The 17,748-nt window shown below is 43.9% G+C and overlaps 1 protein-coding gene across 14 annotated transcripts in view; it reads right to left on the minus strand.

Moving 5' to 3' along the window:
* TNFRSF9 (TNF receptor superfamily member 9) overlaps positions 1 to 17,748 on the minus strand; it is a 40,845-nt gene that overhangs the window by 10,055 nt on the left and 13,042 nt on the right. For 10 of the 14 annotated variants that reach the window (XR_006221189.1, XR_006221184.1, XR_006221185.1 and 7 more), the window contains 5 exons: positions 17,089 to 17,226; positions 16,581 to 16,647; positions 14,819 to 14,949; positions 14,150 to 14,284; positions 9,023 to 9,269 (listed from right to left, as the gene is read on the minus strand). Coding sequence is in view for 1 of the 14 variants with exons in the window: in XM_042996442.1 (XP_042852376.1) it covers positions 9,172 to 9,269; positions 14,150 to 14,284; positions 14,819 to 14,949; positions 16,581 to 16,647; positions 17,089 to 17,226 (569 nt within the window). In the remaining 13 variants the exon portion in view is untranslated. Of the gene's footprint in view, positions 1 to 3,085; positions 3,195 to 7,317; positions 7,335 to 7,498; positions 9,270 to 14,149; positions 14,285 to 14,818; positions 14,950 to 16,580; positions 16,648 to 17,088; positions 17,227 to 17,748 lie in introns of those variants that run through there. The other 4 variants (XR_006221186.1, XR_006221191.1, XM_042996442.1 and 1 more) reach the window with 4 other exon arrangements.

A 17,748-nucleotide genomic window follows, 5' to 3' on the forward strand; every position in this document is an offset into this window, starting at 1 on the left:
ACACAGAGAAGAAAGCAGAGACTCAGACAAAATGCCAAGACAGAGGAATTCATCCCAAATGAAAGAACAAGATAAAGTTGCGGCCAGAGATCTAAGTGGAACAGATATAAGTAACATGCCTAATGGAGAATTTAAAATAACAATCATAAGGATACCCACTGAGCATGAGAAAAGAAGACATCAGCGAGACATGTACTACAGAGATAAAAGACTTAAAAAATCAATCAGCAATGAAGAGTGCAATACAAGAGATTGGAAACAGATTGGATGCAATGAACAGCAGGTTGGAAGAAGCAGAGGAATGAATTAGTGACATAGAAGGCAGAATAATGGAAAATAATGGAGCTTAACAAAAGAGAGAAAGAAGAATTATGGATCACGAGAATAGACTTAAGGGAACTTGGTGACTCCATCAAACATAATAACGTTTGTTTCATAAGAGTCCCAGAAGAAGAGAGGGAATAGGGGGCAGAAAATTTACTTGAAGAAATAATAGCTGAAAACTGTCCTAATCTGGGGAAGGAAACAGACATCCAGATCCAAGAGGCACAGAGAACTCCTGTCAGAATCACCAAAAGCTAACCCACACCAAGACATATTGTAATTAGACTGGCAATATAGTGATAAAGAGAACACAGGTTAGAACTGCACAGGTCAGGGGCACCTGGGTGGCTCAGTCGATTGAAGGTCTGACTTTGGCTCAGGTCATGATCTTGCAGTTCTTGAATTCAAGCCCTACATTGGGCTCTCTGCTGTCAGTGCGGAGCCTGCTTCTGAGTCTTTGTCTCCCTCTCTCTCTGCACCTCCCCCATTCATACTTGCTCTCTCTCAAAAGTAAATAAAACATAAAAAAAGAACCACACACTTCCACTTACAGGCAGATTTTTTCCCCCAATAAATACAATAAAGTACTGTACATGTGTTGTTTCTTATCATTTTCTTAACATTTTCTTTCTTTGCCTTACTTTATTGTACATGTCACATACACAATATGTGTTAATCAACTGTTTCTGTTATTCTTAAGGCTTCTGGACAACAGTAGGCTGTTAGTAGTTAAGTTTGGGGGGGCACTCAAAAGTTACAGGCAGATTTTTGCCATGGGGGTGGAGGGATGGGTGCCCCTAATCCCCCCCACATTGTTCAAGAATCGACGGTACTCCCCACTCCACTAGGTTTGCCAAACTCAGCAAATAAAAAAATACAGGATTCCCAGGTAAATTTGAATTTCAGATAAGCAACAGATAATTTTTAGTAAAAGCATGTCCCAAACGTTGTCTGGGGCACATTTATACTGAGAAATTAATATCATTTATCTGAACTTCAGATTTAAGAGGGCATCTGTGTTTATGTGACGCCTGACCCGCAGGCAACCCCCACGTCTCACACCATCTCCTTTCTTCCACCGTCTGACTCTTGAAAAGTGTGGGTACATTTGCTGTCACTCCCTATGCCTTCCTGCATCCCACGGCTTGACGTTTAGGGTCACCACACCCCTGAAAGGCCTTCCAGTAAGGTGACTGCTTTGTTGCCAAACCTAAGGTATGTTCTATTGTCACCTCCTGGCCTCTCGGTGACTTTGGCCCTCCTGACTCTGTTTTCATCCACCGGTTCTGGGCACCCTGCCCTGGTTCTCTGCGAGGCCACTTTTCCCTGTCCCTCTCTCCCACCACCAACGTGGTCCTCCGCGGGGCACCCCCAGGGTCCGTGCTGACACTGGACCAGCTCCTTCCTCCCTCATCTCCTCGTGCAGGGCCTCGGCTCTGCCTGTGCATCATTCCCCACAGCTGCCCTGGCCAGAAACCAGGCCTCGTGCCCCACCCCGACAGGCACCCCGACTCCTGTAGGAGCCCCCTCATCTGGCTTGGAGATAAAGGACCCACTGGCCACCTGAGGGCTTTGAGTCTTGACTCTCATTAATCCATTTTCCTTACTGTAATCAGGGAGATCTTTCCTAAGTGCGTATCTGCTCAGATACCTAATCTGGCTCTGCAATCATTATCCACAGTTTAAAATCCAAGCTTCTTGGGGCACCTGGGTGGCTCAGTCAGTTAAGTGTCTGACTTCAGCTCAGGTCATGATCTCACGGTTTGTGAGTTCGAGCCCCACACCAGGCTCTGTGCTGACAGTTCAGACTGGCGCCTGCTTCGGATTCTGTCTCCCTGTCCCTCTGCCCCTCCCCTGCTCACGCTCTGACTCTGTCTTTCAATAATAAATAAACATTAAAAAAATAAATAAAATCCAAGTTTCTTCACGTAGCCTATGAAATCTGGGTTTCTGGTCCCTGCTGGCCCTATAGCTTCCTTCATCTGCCCTTGGTCCCCAGCCCCAGCCCTCCCTCCCATTTGCCTGGGGTCTTTGCTCCTTCTGGGAAACACAGTGGAAGTAGATGGCTCCTCCTCCTTCTCCAGGAAGCCCTCCCTCCACCCCTTCTCAAGTGGGCTTCCCACTGGCACAGAGTCCCCCCCTCCCCCACGACAGCTGTCTCCCTACCAGGCTGGGAGTACTAGGCAGGCAGCGCTCCTTCCAACTACTTGCACAGTGGTATTCCTGGCACAGAGCAGGTCCTGGTGACATTGCGTCCTTCTCGGGTTGTACTGGTCAGTCCCCTGGACTCAAAGCCCTCAGGCGGGCAGTGGGTCCTTTGTCTCTGTGCCCTCACGTGGCCCCAGGTGCAGGGCACTGGAAGGATGCTAGTTTAGCGAATGGGTCATTTATATTTCAGAGTCAGTCCCTTCGATAGGTTCATCAGAATCAGCCCGTTCACGGGGAGCCTGGGTGGCTCAGTCGGTTAAGCATCCAATGTCGGCTCAGGTCATGAACTTGCAGTACCCGAGTTCGAGCCCTGCGTTGGGCTCTGTGCTGACATCCTGGAACCTGGAGCCTGGAGCCTGGATTCTGTGTCTCCCTCTCTCTCTGCCCCTTCCCCACTCACCCGAATTTGTAAAGGACATATTTGACAGGCTTCAATGACAATTCTAAAGACAGCTATCAGAATCAATACTGGTATAAAAAGCATTCGTTTTCATGTGACTAAAATGTCAGTCGCTGGGAGCAAGAAATCCCAAACTCTAAATCCTTCACATACCTTGGCACTAAAGTCTGCCTCCATGGTTCCCAAAGAATGACATGTTATTTCATTATTAGCCTTTACAATTCAATGTTGCAAGAGTAACGTGAACTTTCTAAAAGATAAGCTTTAAAAGAAAGTAAGATACAAGATAAGCGTTTTTCTTAGATATTCTTTTTTTTTCTGTGAAAATGGTAACTTTGTGTTTTATTATAGAATCCCTTTTTTAAAAACATCAATAATGACCAATATTCCCACCACTCCACCCCCACCCCACAGACCGCATATAACGCACCAGAGCTGACGCCCACTCGTACATCCCACCCACAGATGGAAATGTCTGCTCTCCACAGAAGGAAGACACTCACTTTAGCAGTTGTATGCCCCTCATATCAAAAGTTTCCATCAGAATGACACCTTCCACCAGAGAAAAAATAAAAAATAAAAATTTGTTCAGAAGTAACCTAAGCTTGTTTTTAAGTATTTAGAAAACCGTTTCCAACTTGTTCCTCCCTAAATATGCTCATCTATTTTTGTAAAAATGTACACTCATTTCTATTAAACTGAACTCTTGGATTCCTAAATTAACTCTTAAAGGGGATCCTATTATTCTGTTTTGATTTCCTTCCTCTGTTAACTGCCACTTAAGGAAAAAATGACTCATTCTCCAAGTTGCCGTGGTTTTCATTTTTAAATTTTACACATTTTACCAAAATCTACTATGTTAAAAGTATCATACAATCTGTGTCATAAACACAGCCTCTGTCAGCGAGGCATAATAAACGGTGGATTTTCCGTGTTTCTTATCTGGGACAGATGAATTTAGTTGAGTTAGTGAGGGTGACCCATGATGGTAGGCCACTACCAATCCCTTTGAGGATAATGGCCAAGGGAAAATTAAACATCGGGTGTCGGAAGCGGAGAAAGGAAGCCACATCAGAATTTATTCCCGAGCCTTGTTCCTGAAGTGGCCTTTGTTATCCACAAGATTCAAAGGCAGATAAAGGTATTCCATCTACTTAAATTAAAATAACACATTTTTGATGGGGCCACCTGGGTGGCTCAGTTGGCTAAGCATCCGACTTCAGCTCAGGTCATGATCTCACGGCTCCTTAAGTTTGAGCCCCTTGTCGTGCTCTGTGCTGACAGCTCAGAGCCTGGAGCCTGCTTCAGATTCCGTGTCTCCCTCTCTCTCTGCTCCTCCCCCGTTCATGCTCTCTTTCTCAAAAATAAATAAGCATTAAAAAAATTTTAAATAACACATTTTTTTCTGAACGCATATAATTTTATCATCCACCAAAGTACTTTTAAAAATACATCCTTTAAAGAAGAGAGGAAAACAGGAATACCTATTATGACATTCAATTTCCTTCAGACAGTAATTTTCTTGGAATGTGGCTGAAGTTCAGATCCAAATCAAAGATGATAGAACCTCTGGCTGAGTCATCGGCAATCAAATTATTTTTTCTCCCCCAAGAAAAGTCATTTGGTAAAATTTGACATGCATTCATGATTTAAAATTAAAAACTTAATGTCTGCACAAACCAGGAGCAGAAGGGAACTTAACCTGATTACATTTACCAAAAAATCCCCTGAAAATATCCCCTATAGATAAGATGGAAAAGACTATTACTTTGTACTGTAGGACCAGCACTAAGTCAATCAGAAAAGACATAAAAGACAAAGGACTAGAAAGGAAGAAACTATTATTATAGTAAATAACACAATTATCTGTACAGAAAACCCCCCAAAATCTACATACGTACTACCGGAAGTAAAGGTTTAAGGGGCACCTGGGTGCTTCAGTGGGTTGAGCACCCAACTCTTGATTTCAGCTCAGGTCATGATCTCAGTCGTGAGACTGAGCCCTGTGTCAGGCTCCATGCTCAGAGTGGACTCTCTCTCCCCCCCCCTCTCTGTCTCTCTCTCCCTGCTCTTCTCCTGCTCGAGGTCTCTCTCTCAAAATAAATAAATAAACATTAAAAAAAGAGAAGGTTTAGCAAGGAGGCTGGCTATAAACTAATAGAATCAAATCAATTATATCTTTATGCTCCCACAATAAACACAATCATCTAAAAAGCAAACACAAGGGCCACCTGGCCGGCTCCATCGGTAAAGCACACAACTCTTGATCTCCAGGCGGTGAGTTTGAGCCCCGTGTTGGGGTGGAGACTATTTAAAAATAATAACAAATAAAAATATAATTATGGGGGCGCCTGGGTGGCTCAGTCGGTTAAGTGTCCGACTTCAGCTCAGGTCATGATCTCACGGTTCATGGGTTCGAGCCCCGCGTCAGGCTCTGTGCTGACAGCTCAGAGCCTGGAGCCTGTTTCGGATTCTGTGTCTCCCTCTTTCTCTCTGACCCTCCCCCGTTCATGCTCTGTCTCTTTCTGTCTCAAAAGTAAATAAACGTTAAAAAAAATTAAAAATATATATATAATTATGGGGGCACCTGGGTGGCTCAGTTGGTTAAGCATCCAACTCTTGGTTCCAGCTCAGGTCGTGATTTCACGGTTCATGAGTTCGAGCCCCGCATCGGGCCCTGTGCCGACAGTGTGGAGCCTGCTTGGGATTCTCTCTCTCTCCCTCTCCCTCTGCCCCTCCCCTGCTCTTGTTCTCTCACTCTCCCAAAATAAATAAACTTAATAGAAAAATAAATAAAACAAAATTATAAAACAAGAAGCACACACATCAAATTATAAAATAAGAAGGTGCCTAGAAATAAATCTAATAAAAGATGTACGAGCAAAGCTTCTGGAGAAACTTTATAAAACTCTGTGGGACATTGAATTAAATACTCGTATTACCGAGGATCAAGAGTTTTTATAAATCTACTGTAACCAAGACAGTGTGGTACTGGCACAGGGACAGACTCGTTGACCAGTGGAACAGAACAGAGAGCTCAGGAACACACCCACGGATATGGAGAACTTGGAGAAGGACAGAGGCAGTAGTGTAGATCCATGGGGAAATGATGGACCGTGGAATAAATGACACCAGGTCTGGCGGTTATCGGCATACAGAGCTCAAAATTGGACCATCACCTCCCAGCACACACAATAATCAGTTCTTGAGAGATTACACTTAAAACTTTCAGAATAAAAGGTGTGGAAGTATCTTTATGAGACTGAGGCGTCGAAGGGTTTCTTTCATCAAGAAACAAAAATGTGTTGATGATATAAGAAACGAGTTGTAAACTTAACCAGAGTCAGAACTTTTTTGCCGATTACTGGAAAGACGGAGAAGGCCATAATGAAAAAGAGAAAAAAATTACAAACAAAGCAGATATTCATGATACGTACAGGCGACCAAAGATTATTATTGCGAATATATAAAGAATGACGAACCAATAAGAAAAAGACAACCAAGTGTTTAAAAACGAGCAAACAACATGAGCAAGCGTGTCACAAAAAGAAACACCAGTGATACAAAAACACGGGATGAGATGTTCATCAGTAATTCAGGAAATACAAAATAAGACCACAGTGAAACCGCCCTCTAAAACCCACTAGATGGGCAAAATCGAGAGTCTGCCAATCCCAGACAGTAGCAATGATGGGATTTGGTGAGGCTGACAAGACCATGAGTTAGAACTACTGCTCTGAGAAGCGTTGAGCACAGTAGCAGAGTTATATTGTTTGGCCATATTTTCTGGCCCTCCCTGCGCAAAGACTACGCTCTCTGCCCTGTTTGATGCCAGTCTCACCACATGACTCGCTCTAAAGGTTAGACTCTAACCAACCAGCTCTGAGCAAAGTGGCACGTATGCCTTTGCCCTGAGATGGCCAGTGTTCCAAGTAGAAGCTCCCCCTCCCCCTAAATCCGAGTGAAATCACGTGGGACGGAGCCACTCTCAGCCTGCCGTGGCCATGTAATGATAGCAAGAAATGCACCTGTTGTTTTGTCCAAGTCCATGAAGATTGTGGGGGGGGGGGGAGGGTGGGCAGGGAGGGACATTTGTTATTTCTGCATAACTTAGTTCATAAAGTTGAACATTCATACGCCCAAAGGTCCAGAAATTTCACTCGGAGGAAGTTTCCCTAGAGACACTCTTCCACAAGACACACATGAAAAAAAACATTCATACCGGAGCGCTTGGGTGGCTCAGTCGGTTGAGCGTCCGACTTCAGCTCAGGTCATGATCTCGTTGTGCGTGAATTCGAGCCCCGCATCGGGCTCTGTGCCGACAGCTCAGAGCCTGGAGCCTGTTTCAGATTCTGTGTCTCCCTCACTCTCTGACCCTCCCCCGTACATGCTCTGTCTCTCTCTGTCTCAAAAATAAATAAATGTTAAAAAAAAATTCATACCAACATTGCCTATAATTGCAAAAAAAAAACAAAAACAAAAACAACTACAAACGACTCAAATGTCTTTTGATTCAGAACGCATTGATAAATTATTGTATATTTGCAAAATTATACAATCGTTAAAATGAATGCATTCTAGTTACACACAATTATATGAATGAATCTTATAAATAAAATTTTGAGTGATTAAACCAAGTCACATACAGTGTAATACCATTGTCATAAGGCTAAAAAACAAGCAAAACTAAATAACATAGTTTTGGAGTACATAAATATGTGAGCGATGATTTTTTTTAAAGCAAGGGAATCGATCGAATTGATGTTCCTGAGAGACGATGCCTGGGGGTGAGGTGGAGAGGTAGGCAGAAGATGAGGGAGGAAAAGCAACACGGAGAGGATGCTCTGACCTTGACCCTGACCCTATAAAGGGTCAGATGTTACATATTTTAGGCTTTGTGGGCCATACAGTCTCTTGCACAACTACTCAACTCTGCTGTTGTAATGCAAAAGCCACCTGAGTGTGGCTGAGTGTTCCCATAAAATTTTATTTATGAACTCCGAAATTTTAATTTTACATACATACATACATACATGTCATGAGATATTAGTCTTATTTTGATTTGTTTTTCACAATTTAAACATGTAAAAATCACTTTTAGCTCAGAAGCCATACAAAGCCTCAGATTTGGTCCTTCGGGGTGTGGCAACTTCTGCTCTCGGACCCTGTTTGGGCTACGGGCTCACGGGTGTTCATTCTAGAATTGTTCATTCCTACCCGTTTCCTCGATTAGTATATCAAATATTATGTTTAGTGGTTTCAAGAATTAAAAACACATAAGCCAATTCTTTTTAATGGGCAAAACAGATGAAGGGGCTCAAGAGACACAAACTTCCAGTTGTAAAATAAATAAGGCACAGGGATGACGAGTATAGCACAGGGAGTATAGTCAATGACACTGTAATGACACCCTATGGTGACAGATGGGGACTACACTTATAATTGTGGTGAGCTTGAGTAATGTACAGAATTGAGCCACTATGTTCTACACCGGAAACTAATATAACATTGCTTGTCAATTACACTTCACTAGTAAATTAAAAAAAAAAAAAACATTAAACAACAACAACAACAAAACATAAACCCTGTCTCAGAGAGGAGAGTCACAAAGCAGAAGACACAAGGGTGGAGGGGACCACAAGATGTGCAAAGACATCCGAACTCTTTCCAAAACTCTTCCTGAAGGTCTGAGATATTTTGCCCTTGACCTCAAATTTGGGCCCTGTCATAATTTCCCTCCTCACATTAGTAGAGCTCATTGTGTCAAATGTCTGAACCAAAGGAAGATTTGGTTGGGGGTATTTCCTGGATCTTATGGCTTTTTGTCCTATTAGCGCGCGCACACACACACACACACACACACACACACATACACACACACACACAAAACGGAATTAAATTTGATTATCATTTTAGCTGGACCATTGGCCCACATGATTTCATTTGAAGTATACGTCTCTTTAGAATTCAAAAAAAAAAGAAAGAAAGAAAGAAAAGAAAAGAAAGCATCTCAAGGCTATTAAACATTATCTAGAAAATGCCCCGGTCCCACACATCCACTTAAAAGGGATACATTTTTTAAAGGCCAACCTGTTAGCATTCTGAGAAAACTTGGGGGGTAATCCTGAGTCTTATCTAGGGTGGTCTTTTTCGATTTAGAAAGCTACGATAGAGGGATCACTCATGTTTCTGTGCTGATTCTTCTCAAGACGCTCCCAGCGGCGCCGTGGATTTCTGCTTCACAGAACAGTGTGAACACACTCTCCTTCTTCTTCTTCTGGAAATCGGCAACTACAGGCATCTTCCTCTTGGGCGGTTTGTACTCGTCTCATAAACGCTGAAAAGTAATTTAAAAGTGAGTCATCTTTTGTTGTTGGCCGTAACCATTTAACAGCCCGGTTCCATAAATCACAGGCACGGGACATCTTAGAGCAACCACGCTCAACTTTGATTTGAACAAGTTCATCGACAAGAAAAGCGACAGCACGCACGGAAGAGCTTTTTCTCAGGATTGTTTGCAATTTCTTTTTGCCAGTGACTCTTGTTGGCCCTGAACAATGATTGTCTTTATTTGCTGCAAGGGCTTAAAAACTGGAGCGTGAATCATTGGCGCATAAAATTAGTCATATCCCGAACGTAAGCATGGTTTCAATTCAGCGGTGCTTATCTGAGTCTTGAGGTGCTTCGATTATACCCCAGACACTTTCTTTTGAAGAAAATGCTTATGGCACCAAGATACTAGATACTCCCACCACCTCCATCTCTGCAACGAAAGAACTGATTCGCACATTCGCTCCCAGGTTTCCTTTGACGCGTTGGTGTGAAGTAATTTGTGTTACCTACAAGCAGCTCGGCATCTTAAACTGAGTTTTTTTTTTGAGTCGCGTGACGAAGCAAAAGTGCCTGCCTCGATATCACATGCTTCTTACTGTAAAAAATCACCGAAGGGAGTGACCTCATGTCACAGGCAACCGCATGTGCTCCTGACTTTGCTTCCCCTTCACAAGAAGAATGACTAAAGACTATTCAAGGGTTGGGGCGCCTGGGTGGCTCAGTCGGTTAAGCGACCGACTTCGGCTCGGGTCATGATCTCGCGGTCCGTGAGTTCGAGTCCCGCGTTGGGTTCTGTGCTGACAGCTCAGAACCTGCAGCCTGTTTCAGATTCTGTGTCTCCCTCTCTCTGACCCTCCCCTGTTCACGCTCTGTCTCTTCCTGTCTCAAAAATAAATAAATGTTAAAAAAAATTAAAAAAAAAAAAGACTATTCAAGGGCAAGACACCACTGGCAGAACCCTAGGACGCAGGGGTGAGGCCGAAGCATGCCCCACCTCGACACTACAGAGGTCAAGACAGACTGTATTAGAAGAGTGACAGAAGCAGCCGCTGTTGACCTCAATGCCCCTCCATCAGGCCAGCACAGCACCACACAGAGAGGTTCTCCCTGAGCCTCCGGCCCCTCCAGTGCCAAAGAAAAGAGAACCCCCAGGGGACCACCAGCCTCTCCCAGCACTAGGGCCGCTTTGCGGGAGCCCCTGTTCTGATCTCACGCCACTGGGATGGCAGAGGAAGCTTCAGGGTCCAACCACTGGGAATCTGACGGCAGCGGAGAAGCGGGAGGCGCTTACGGCCACCAGCACACAGATCCTGGCCTACGGAGTACGTACTTGAGAAGCCCGAGTAGCAAACATGACCAGTAGCTTTGTTCTTCTGTAAAACCAAGTTGAGGGCTCACCCTGAACAGGGAAGCTGACAGGGTGCACATCTGCCTGATTCAGATCCTCGAGCAAGGGGGTTTGGCCACCCGAGAGCCTGGTTTGCCCAGGGCCAGGCAAGGAGCTGAACCACAGCTCCACTTGCTCTGGGGAATGTCTTCCAGCCCCATGTGACCTGAAGGGCCGGCGACAACTCCTGCAAGCCCAAATTCGATAGCCGGCGAAAGTATCTTTCAGGAATGAAGGGGAAATCAAGACACTCTCGGCTGAAAAACTAAGAGAGTTTGACACCAGAAGTTCTAGCCAGCACATGGGACTCCTGGGTAGCTCAGTCGGTTGAGCATCTGACTTTGGCTCAGGTCACGATCTTACGGCTCATGAGTTCGAGCCCCGCGTCAGGCTCTGTGCTGACAGCTCAGAGCCTGGAGCCTGTTTCAGATTCTGTGTCTCCCTCCCTCTCTGCCCCTCCCCTGCTCACGCTCTCTCTCTCTCTCTCTCTCTCAACTAAGTAAATATTTAAAAAATTGAAAAAAGGGGCGCCTGGGTGGTGCAGTCGGTTAAGCGTCCGACTTCAGCCAGGTCGCGATCTCGCGGTCCATGAGTTCAAGCCCCGCGTCAGGCTCTGGACTGATGGCTCGGAGCCTGGAGCCTGTTTCCGATTCTGTGTCTCCCTCTCTCTCTGCCCCTCCCCCGTTCATGCTCTGTCTCTCTCTGTCCCAAAAATAAATAAAAAACGTTGAAAAAAAATTAAAAAAAAAATAAAAAATTGAAAAAGAAAAAACAGGTTCTAGTCAGCACAGTAAGTCAAGAAAAAAAAAAGACATACAGTTTGGAAAGGAAAAAATAAAACTGTCTCTATTTGCAGATGACATTATGGTCCATGTAAAATCCCCGGGAATTCACAAACTCCTCCCATGACAAATAAGTGAGTTCAACAAAATCAGAATATTAGATCAAGTTACAAAAATCAACTGTATTCTGATAATAGTAGCAATGAAGAGGTGGAAACCGAAATTTAAGATACAAGACCACTTGCAATTGTTCAGAAACTTTAAATGCTAAGGCCTAAAGTTATCCAAATATGTACAGGACTTCTGTGCTGAAAACCACACAATGCTGATAAAAAATAAAAGAAAATATACATAAATTGGAGAGACACATTTTGTTGCCCTGGAACACTTTACCTAGTAAAGACATCAGTTCCCACCAAATTAATATACGGGCTGAACACAACTGCTTTCAGAATCCCAGCTGACTTTTTTGTAGATACAGATAAGATTGTCCTAAAATTTATATGGCAATGAGAAGGAACTAGGACAGCCGAAACAATTTTTAAAAAGGAGACTAAAGTGGCAAGACTCCACCGACCCTCTACCTAAACTCAAAACTTGTTTTATACCTGCTGTAATCAAGACTGTGTGGTATGGGCAGGGAATAAACACACAGATCAGTGGAACGAAAGACAGAAACCAGAAATAGCACCCACACAAGTACGGCCGACTGATTTTTTGACCAAGTCACAAAAGCAATTCAGTGAAGAAGGATGGATGCTTTTAACAAATGATACGGGAGCAAGTGGACATCCCCAGGCAAAGTAAGTAGCTAAATAAGTGAATAAGTAACACTGAAAAAAGTCTTGATGTAAACCTTTCACACCTGATATAGCACTTAGCTAAAATTAAACCATGGATTTCAATGTAAAACATTTAGAAGATGACACAGGAGAAAATAAAAATCTTTGCGATCCAGAACTTGAAGAGTTCTCAGACATGACTCCATAAATTAAAACAAAACAAAACAAAACAAAAAAACCTGGCAAGTTGGATGTATCGAAATTAAAAGCTTTCTCTCTAGGGGCACCTGGCTGGCTCAGTCGGTGGAGCACGCGACTCTTGACCTCAGGGTTGTGAGTTGGGGTCCCACGTTGGGTGTCGCGATGACTTAAAAATAAAATCTTTAAAAAAATAAAAGTAAAGTAAAACCTTTTTCTCTGCAGAAGACCCTGGGAAGAGGAAGAAAAGGCGAGCTGCAGAGTGGGGCCAAACAATGAAACCACACACCTGACGAAGGACTCATCTAGAAGATATGAAGAACTCTCAAACGTCAACAGTAAGACAGGCAAACAAAAGTCCAATCGGAAAGCAGACCAAAGGCATGAAGGAACCTTTCGCTGAGGAAAACGCACAGATGGAAAGTCAGTACATGAAAAGATGTTTGTTCGCTCCCTAGGGCAAGGCAACTGAAGACCAAAGTAATCCACCACCGTAGGCCTCTTCGAAAAGCTGCGTAAGACACCGTGGCTGCACGAAATGCTGGTAAGGATGAGGAGACGTGATCACTCACACCGCTGGTGCAATGTCAAAGGGCACGACTCCTCTGGAAAATAGTTGAGCAGTTTCTTCAAACAACAAACATACGCCTACCATATGACCCAGAAATTGCTCTCCTGGGCATTTATGCCAGAGACACGAAAATGTAAGTCCGCGCGAAACTTGAGCGCGATTACTCACAAAGACTTTACATGCAATAGTGAGAAACTGGAACGACCAAAATGTGTCTCAGTAGGTGAATGGTCAAACAAACCGAGGTTCGATGATGCCACGGAATGCTGGTCGATGGTAAAGGAAAAACAAAAAAAAGGCCACTGTGGAAGCACATTATACCGGGATCTCAGGGACATCGACCTGAGTGAAAAAAATCCATTCTTAAAAGGTCACACGCTTATAATCCATTTATTATATTGCATGCTTCTATCTATATCACCTTCTTAGAGTGTCGGGTGTAGGAAATAGACTCGTGACCGCCAGGAGTTGGGGTGGGGGGAGGAAGCGGATGTGACCACAGGGGACCTGCAGGATGGGGGTCCTCGCGGGGAGGGGACAGTTCTGTATTGATTGTGCCAGAGGTTATGCCAGTCCACGCGTGTGATCAGGTGACAGACAGCTGTGCACCCACGACACGCCAATGTCAACTGCCCGGTTCGGATATTGTGCTACGGTTACGGACGATGCAACCCCATGAATGGCACGCGAGACTTTTCTGTACTGTCTTTACAACGTCCCGTACACCTATGGTTATTTCAAAACAGAAAGTTTGTGTAAACGACCTAAAACCTTAAAAAATGGATTACAGTTCATCGCATCTCACCAATTGCCCATCACTACTCTCCCGAAGCATTTTTATAAAGAACTCCATTGTAACCGGGGCTGAAGGTGGGAAGGATAATTCTTTAAATCAGAGGTTTTGGTAAGAGCTGAGGGGGGATAACTCTGTTTTCCCGTGCGTTGTGGGATTTTAGCAGCCTCCCTGACTCCTTTCACCAGCTGCCCTCCACCCCCTCAAGGTTGTGACCACCCAAACTGTCTCTAGATGTTGCCAAATTGCCAAATTGCCCCTGCTCGAAACCATTGTGCTGTACTAACCCCCCAAAAAGAAACTTTTCCTTTCTGCTATAAACACTCTTGCCTCCAAAGAGCTCATAACAAATACGATTGTGTTGGTCTTACGTCGTTTGAATAAATACAGGAGTTTCTTTCTGCTGTGTTTAACAATAGAGAAACGGAGTGCCAGAAAGAACACCAGGAACAGCACGGCAGCTGACATCAGCGCAAGGAAGACGACGAGGATCTGGGAGGTAGGACCTTCAAAAAAGAGCAAAAGGAAAAATGCAAAATGCATGCAGATACACAGTTTTGCAAACATGCTCATATCTACATAGGTATAGGTTACATCGGTAAACCCCCATTCGCAAAGACAAGTGGTACCTTGGACATCTCGAACCAGCCAACCTGATCAACTTGCCTGCGTATAAGAGACCTCTTTTTAAAAACCTAAGTAATTTTCCTAGAGGCCCACACACATTAAGTGCTTTGGCTTCTCTAGAATATAGAAAATATGGGACTCCATAGCCGCCTTTATTTCGCATTATCAAAGGTGAGGTGTTTGTCTGGGTCAAGTCTCACCTTGCTCTGCTTACTAAGGTGTGTGTCAAACTGCATGACAAACACTTGAAGAAAACCGGTGGGCTTCTAGATGCCAGGATACTAGAAGGGAGGCACGGAGGAGGTGCCTGTTGCAGGCAGAGATGTGAGACATCATGGCACTGGGGCGACTTCGATTCCGATCGGAAGAGCCATAATACATTCCCTCCGATTTAATAGCAAGGAGTCAGCTACCTGGATCTCTTGCAGGGGCGGGTATGGTGGCAGAGGTTGTACGTGGAAAGATGTCGGACGAAGCTGGTCCGCATAGCACATCACGTTCCTTCGTCCCGTTCACAAGTACAGACTTGCCATCCAACGAACAGCTTAGACGGTCCAATGAAAAGAGTTCAGAGAATTAATTTAGGTACAGACCATTCTCTTTAAAAATACTGACATTTCCCATCCAATAAAGCAGCCTAGTGACGAAGCTGTGTGGGTCTGGGTTCATAAAGGTATTGTGGAAAATGCCCATTTGGCTGGCTGGCTTCCTGCAGCTTTTACGGCTCTCCGTAGTTGATCCTATTCTACCCACCTAACTGGATTCTTCTTTCTTCCCAGGCTGCGGAGCCTTGTCCCATGACAGCTTGGTTCACTATTGGGACTGGTTAGTCTCTCACCCTCCATTTCCTTTTATTTATTTATTGTTTTTAGTTTTTTAATCTTTATTTATTTTTGAGAGAGACAGAGCATGAGTGGGGGAGGGTCAGAGAGAGAGGGAGACACAGAATCTGAAGTATGTTCCAGGCTCCGAGCTGTCAGCACAGAGCCTCACATGGGGCTTGGACCCAAGGACCGCGAGATCATGACCTGAGCTGAAGTCGGCCGCTTAACCAACTGAGCCACCCAGGTGCCCCAGCATGAATGGGGGGTGGGCCAGAGAGAGAGGGAGACACAGAATCCGAAGCAGGCTCCGGGCTCTGAGCTGTCAGCACAGAGCCCGACGCGGGGCTTGAACTCACGGAGCACGAGATCATGACCTGAGCCGAAGTCGGACAGTCAACCGACTGAGACACCCAGGCGCCCCTCTACACGCTTATTCTTAATGTGTGCAGTGTTCTTGCCACGGACAGACAACCAACTGTCTGTAGGTCAGCACCCGTCCACGGACCACAATTTGAGTAGCTCTGGTCCTGATCACACAAGGCAACAAGCATATTCTCATGTATGCTGTTGGCTGTCTTACTTCTGTGATGGTCGTGTCTGTCCAGGTAGATGTTATGTTTTTGGGGGTAGGAAATACACTTTACCCTTCCTGTACAATTCTCAGTGCTGGCATTGTACTTGAAGATGGGCTGATCGATGAGGAAAGTAAGAGGCAGCAAAGAGATTGGAAGGCAACAGAACAGAACAGCTGGGGCTGAGGGGCTGATAGTAACAAAGTTCCAGCAAATCTGAGCTAAATGCTCTGGGCGTTGCTTCTGGAGAAAATGCCCACTTTGTGCATCAAATCACTATTATCTCATACTGCTCCCATGCTGTCTATTCATATGTCCTTCTATACCTATACTTGATAGATTTTTTAAGTAGGCTCCAAGGCCACGTAAAGGCTTGAACTCACAACACTGAGATCAGGAGTCACGCGCTCCACCAACTGAGCTAGTCAGGCGCCCCTGTATACTGGATAGATTTTTTTAAAAGCTTCAGTGAAAACATTCTTTTTCTTTAAAAAGGTTAACCCAGAGGGGCGCCTGGGTGGCTCAGTCGGTTGAGCGGCCGACTTCGGCTCAGGTCATGATCTCGTGGTACTTGAGTTCGAGACCCGCGTCGGGCTCTGTGCTGATGGCTCAGAGCCTGGAGCCTGCTTCGGATTCTGTGTGTGTGCCTCTCTCTCTCTCTGTCCCTCCCCCGCTCACACTCTGGCTCTGTCTCTCTCAAAAATGAATAAACATTAAAAAAAAAAAAAAAAGGTTAACCCAGATTTTTTATTTTGAAAGCAAAAGGAAATTATACATACTTTGTCCAGGGTCGACAGGTCCCATGTTTCTGATCATTAAATGTCCCAAAGCAGCAGTCTTTACAACCTTCCATAAAAATTAAAGCAACAATAAGAAAGGGAATATTTTCATGATTTTATAGCTCTCTCTGAGATGAACATAATTACATAATAATAAAGGCATTAACTTAGTACAATCTACACAGATTGTTCAACAATGCTCCTGGAAACGAACCCCCAAGATGATTAAAATTTTCATTCTAATTGTACAGAGAGGATTTTATATATATGTAGAGAATGTATGAAAATACATAATCCTGGTGAATAACAAATGTTGAAATTTCAAGTTTTCTCCATTGATTGCAAAATAATTTTGTAAACATCATAGACTTGACTCAGTGGTTCATTGTGTGTTACTTTAAGTTTCTACTAATCTATGTTCTACTTTATATTCAAAGGACCAAGACCTAAATCAATGACATACATCTGGAGAACAGACTTGCACTAGATTGAGGAAGAGTGAATTTACCTTCTTTGGTTAATTCTTGACCTTGTTTACAATCCTGCTCACACATGGTACATCTTTCCCCCAAGCAGTGGAATCCTGAGATGCACTCACACTCTGCATTGCTGGTGGGGGAACACATTTTCTTGGTCCTGAAAACACCTACAAAGTTTCCCAGTGTTACATTACACTTGACCTCTGAACCCAGGAAGAAAATTTATGTTCTGTGATTTTAAAAAAAACAAACAAAAAACCATGCTCAAAAACAAACAAACCCAAAAAACAAAAAACAAAAACAAAAACAAAACAAAACAAGGCAAAAAAACAAAACAAAACAAAACAAAACAAAAAACAAAAAAAAAGCACATGCTCACTCTATTTACAATGTTCCTAATGACCTTCAAGTATAAAGTTTCTTTTTAAATCTCTACAGAAGACATTTTTACATCTTCCCAATTAAAAGCTTCTCTCTTGTCAGACATGTGTTTCCTCTAATATTTAAAATCTCAATCCACAAATTACTGCTTTTACAGTGAATTATTTTACTGGACTTGCCTTTTGACAAAGGAACCAGCCTATTTAACACTTAACACTTTCCATCAAAATCAATACACTAGGGAATAAGAACCTGTCCTCCCCACGCAGGTCCGGGTAAACAATACATCTTTTTTTTTTTTTTTTTAG

Source organism: Panthera tigris, chromosome C1 (assembly GCF_018350195.1).
Source record: "Panthera tigris isolate Pti1 chromosome C1, P.tigris_Pti1_mat1.1, whole genome shotgun sequence".
Lineage (NCBI taxonomy): Eukaryota > Metazoa > Chordata > Mammalia > Carnivora > Felidae > Panthera > Panthera tigris.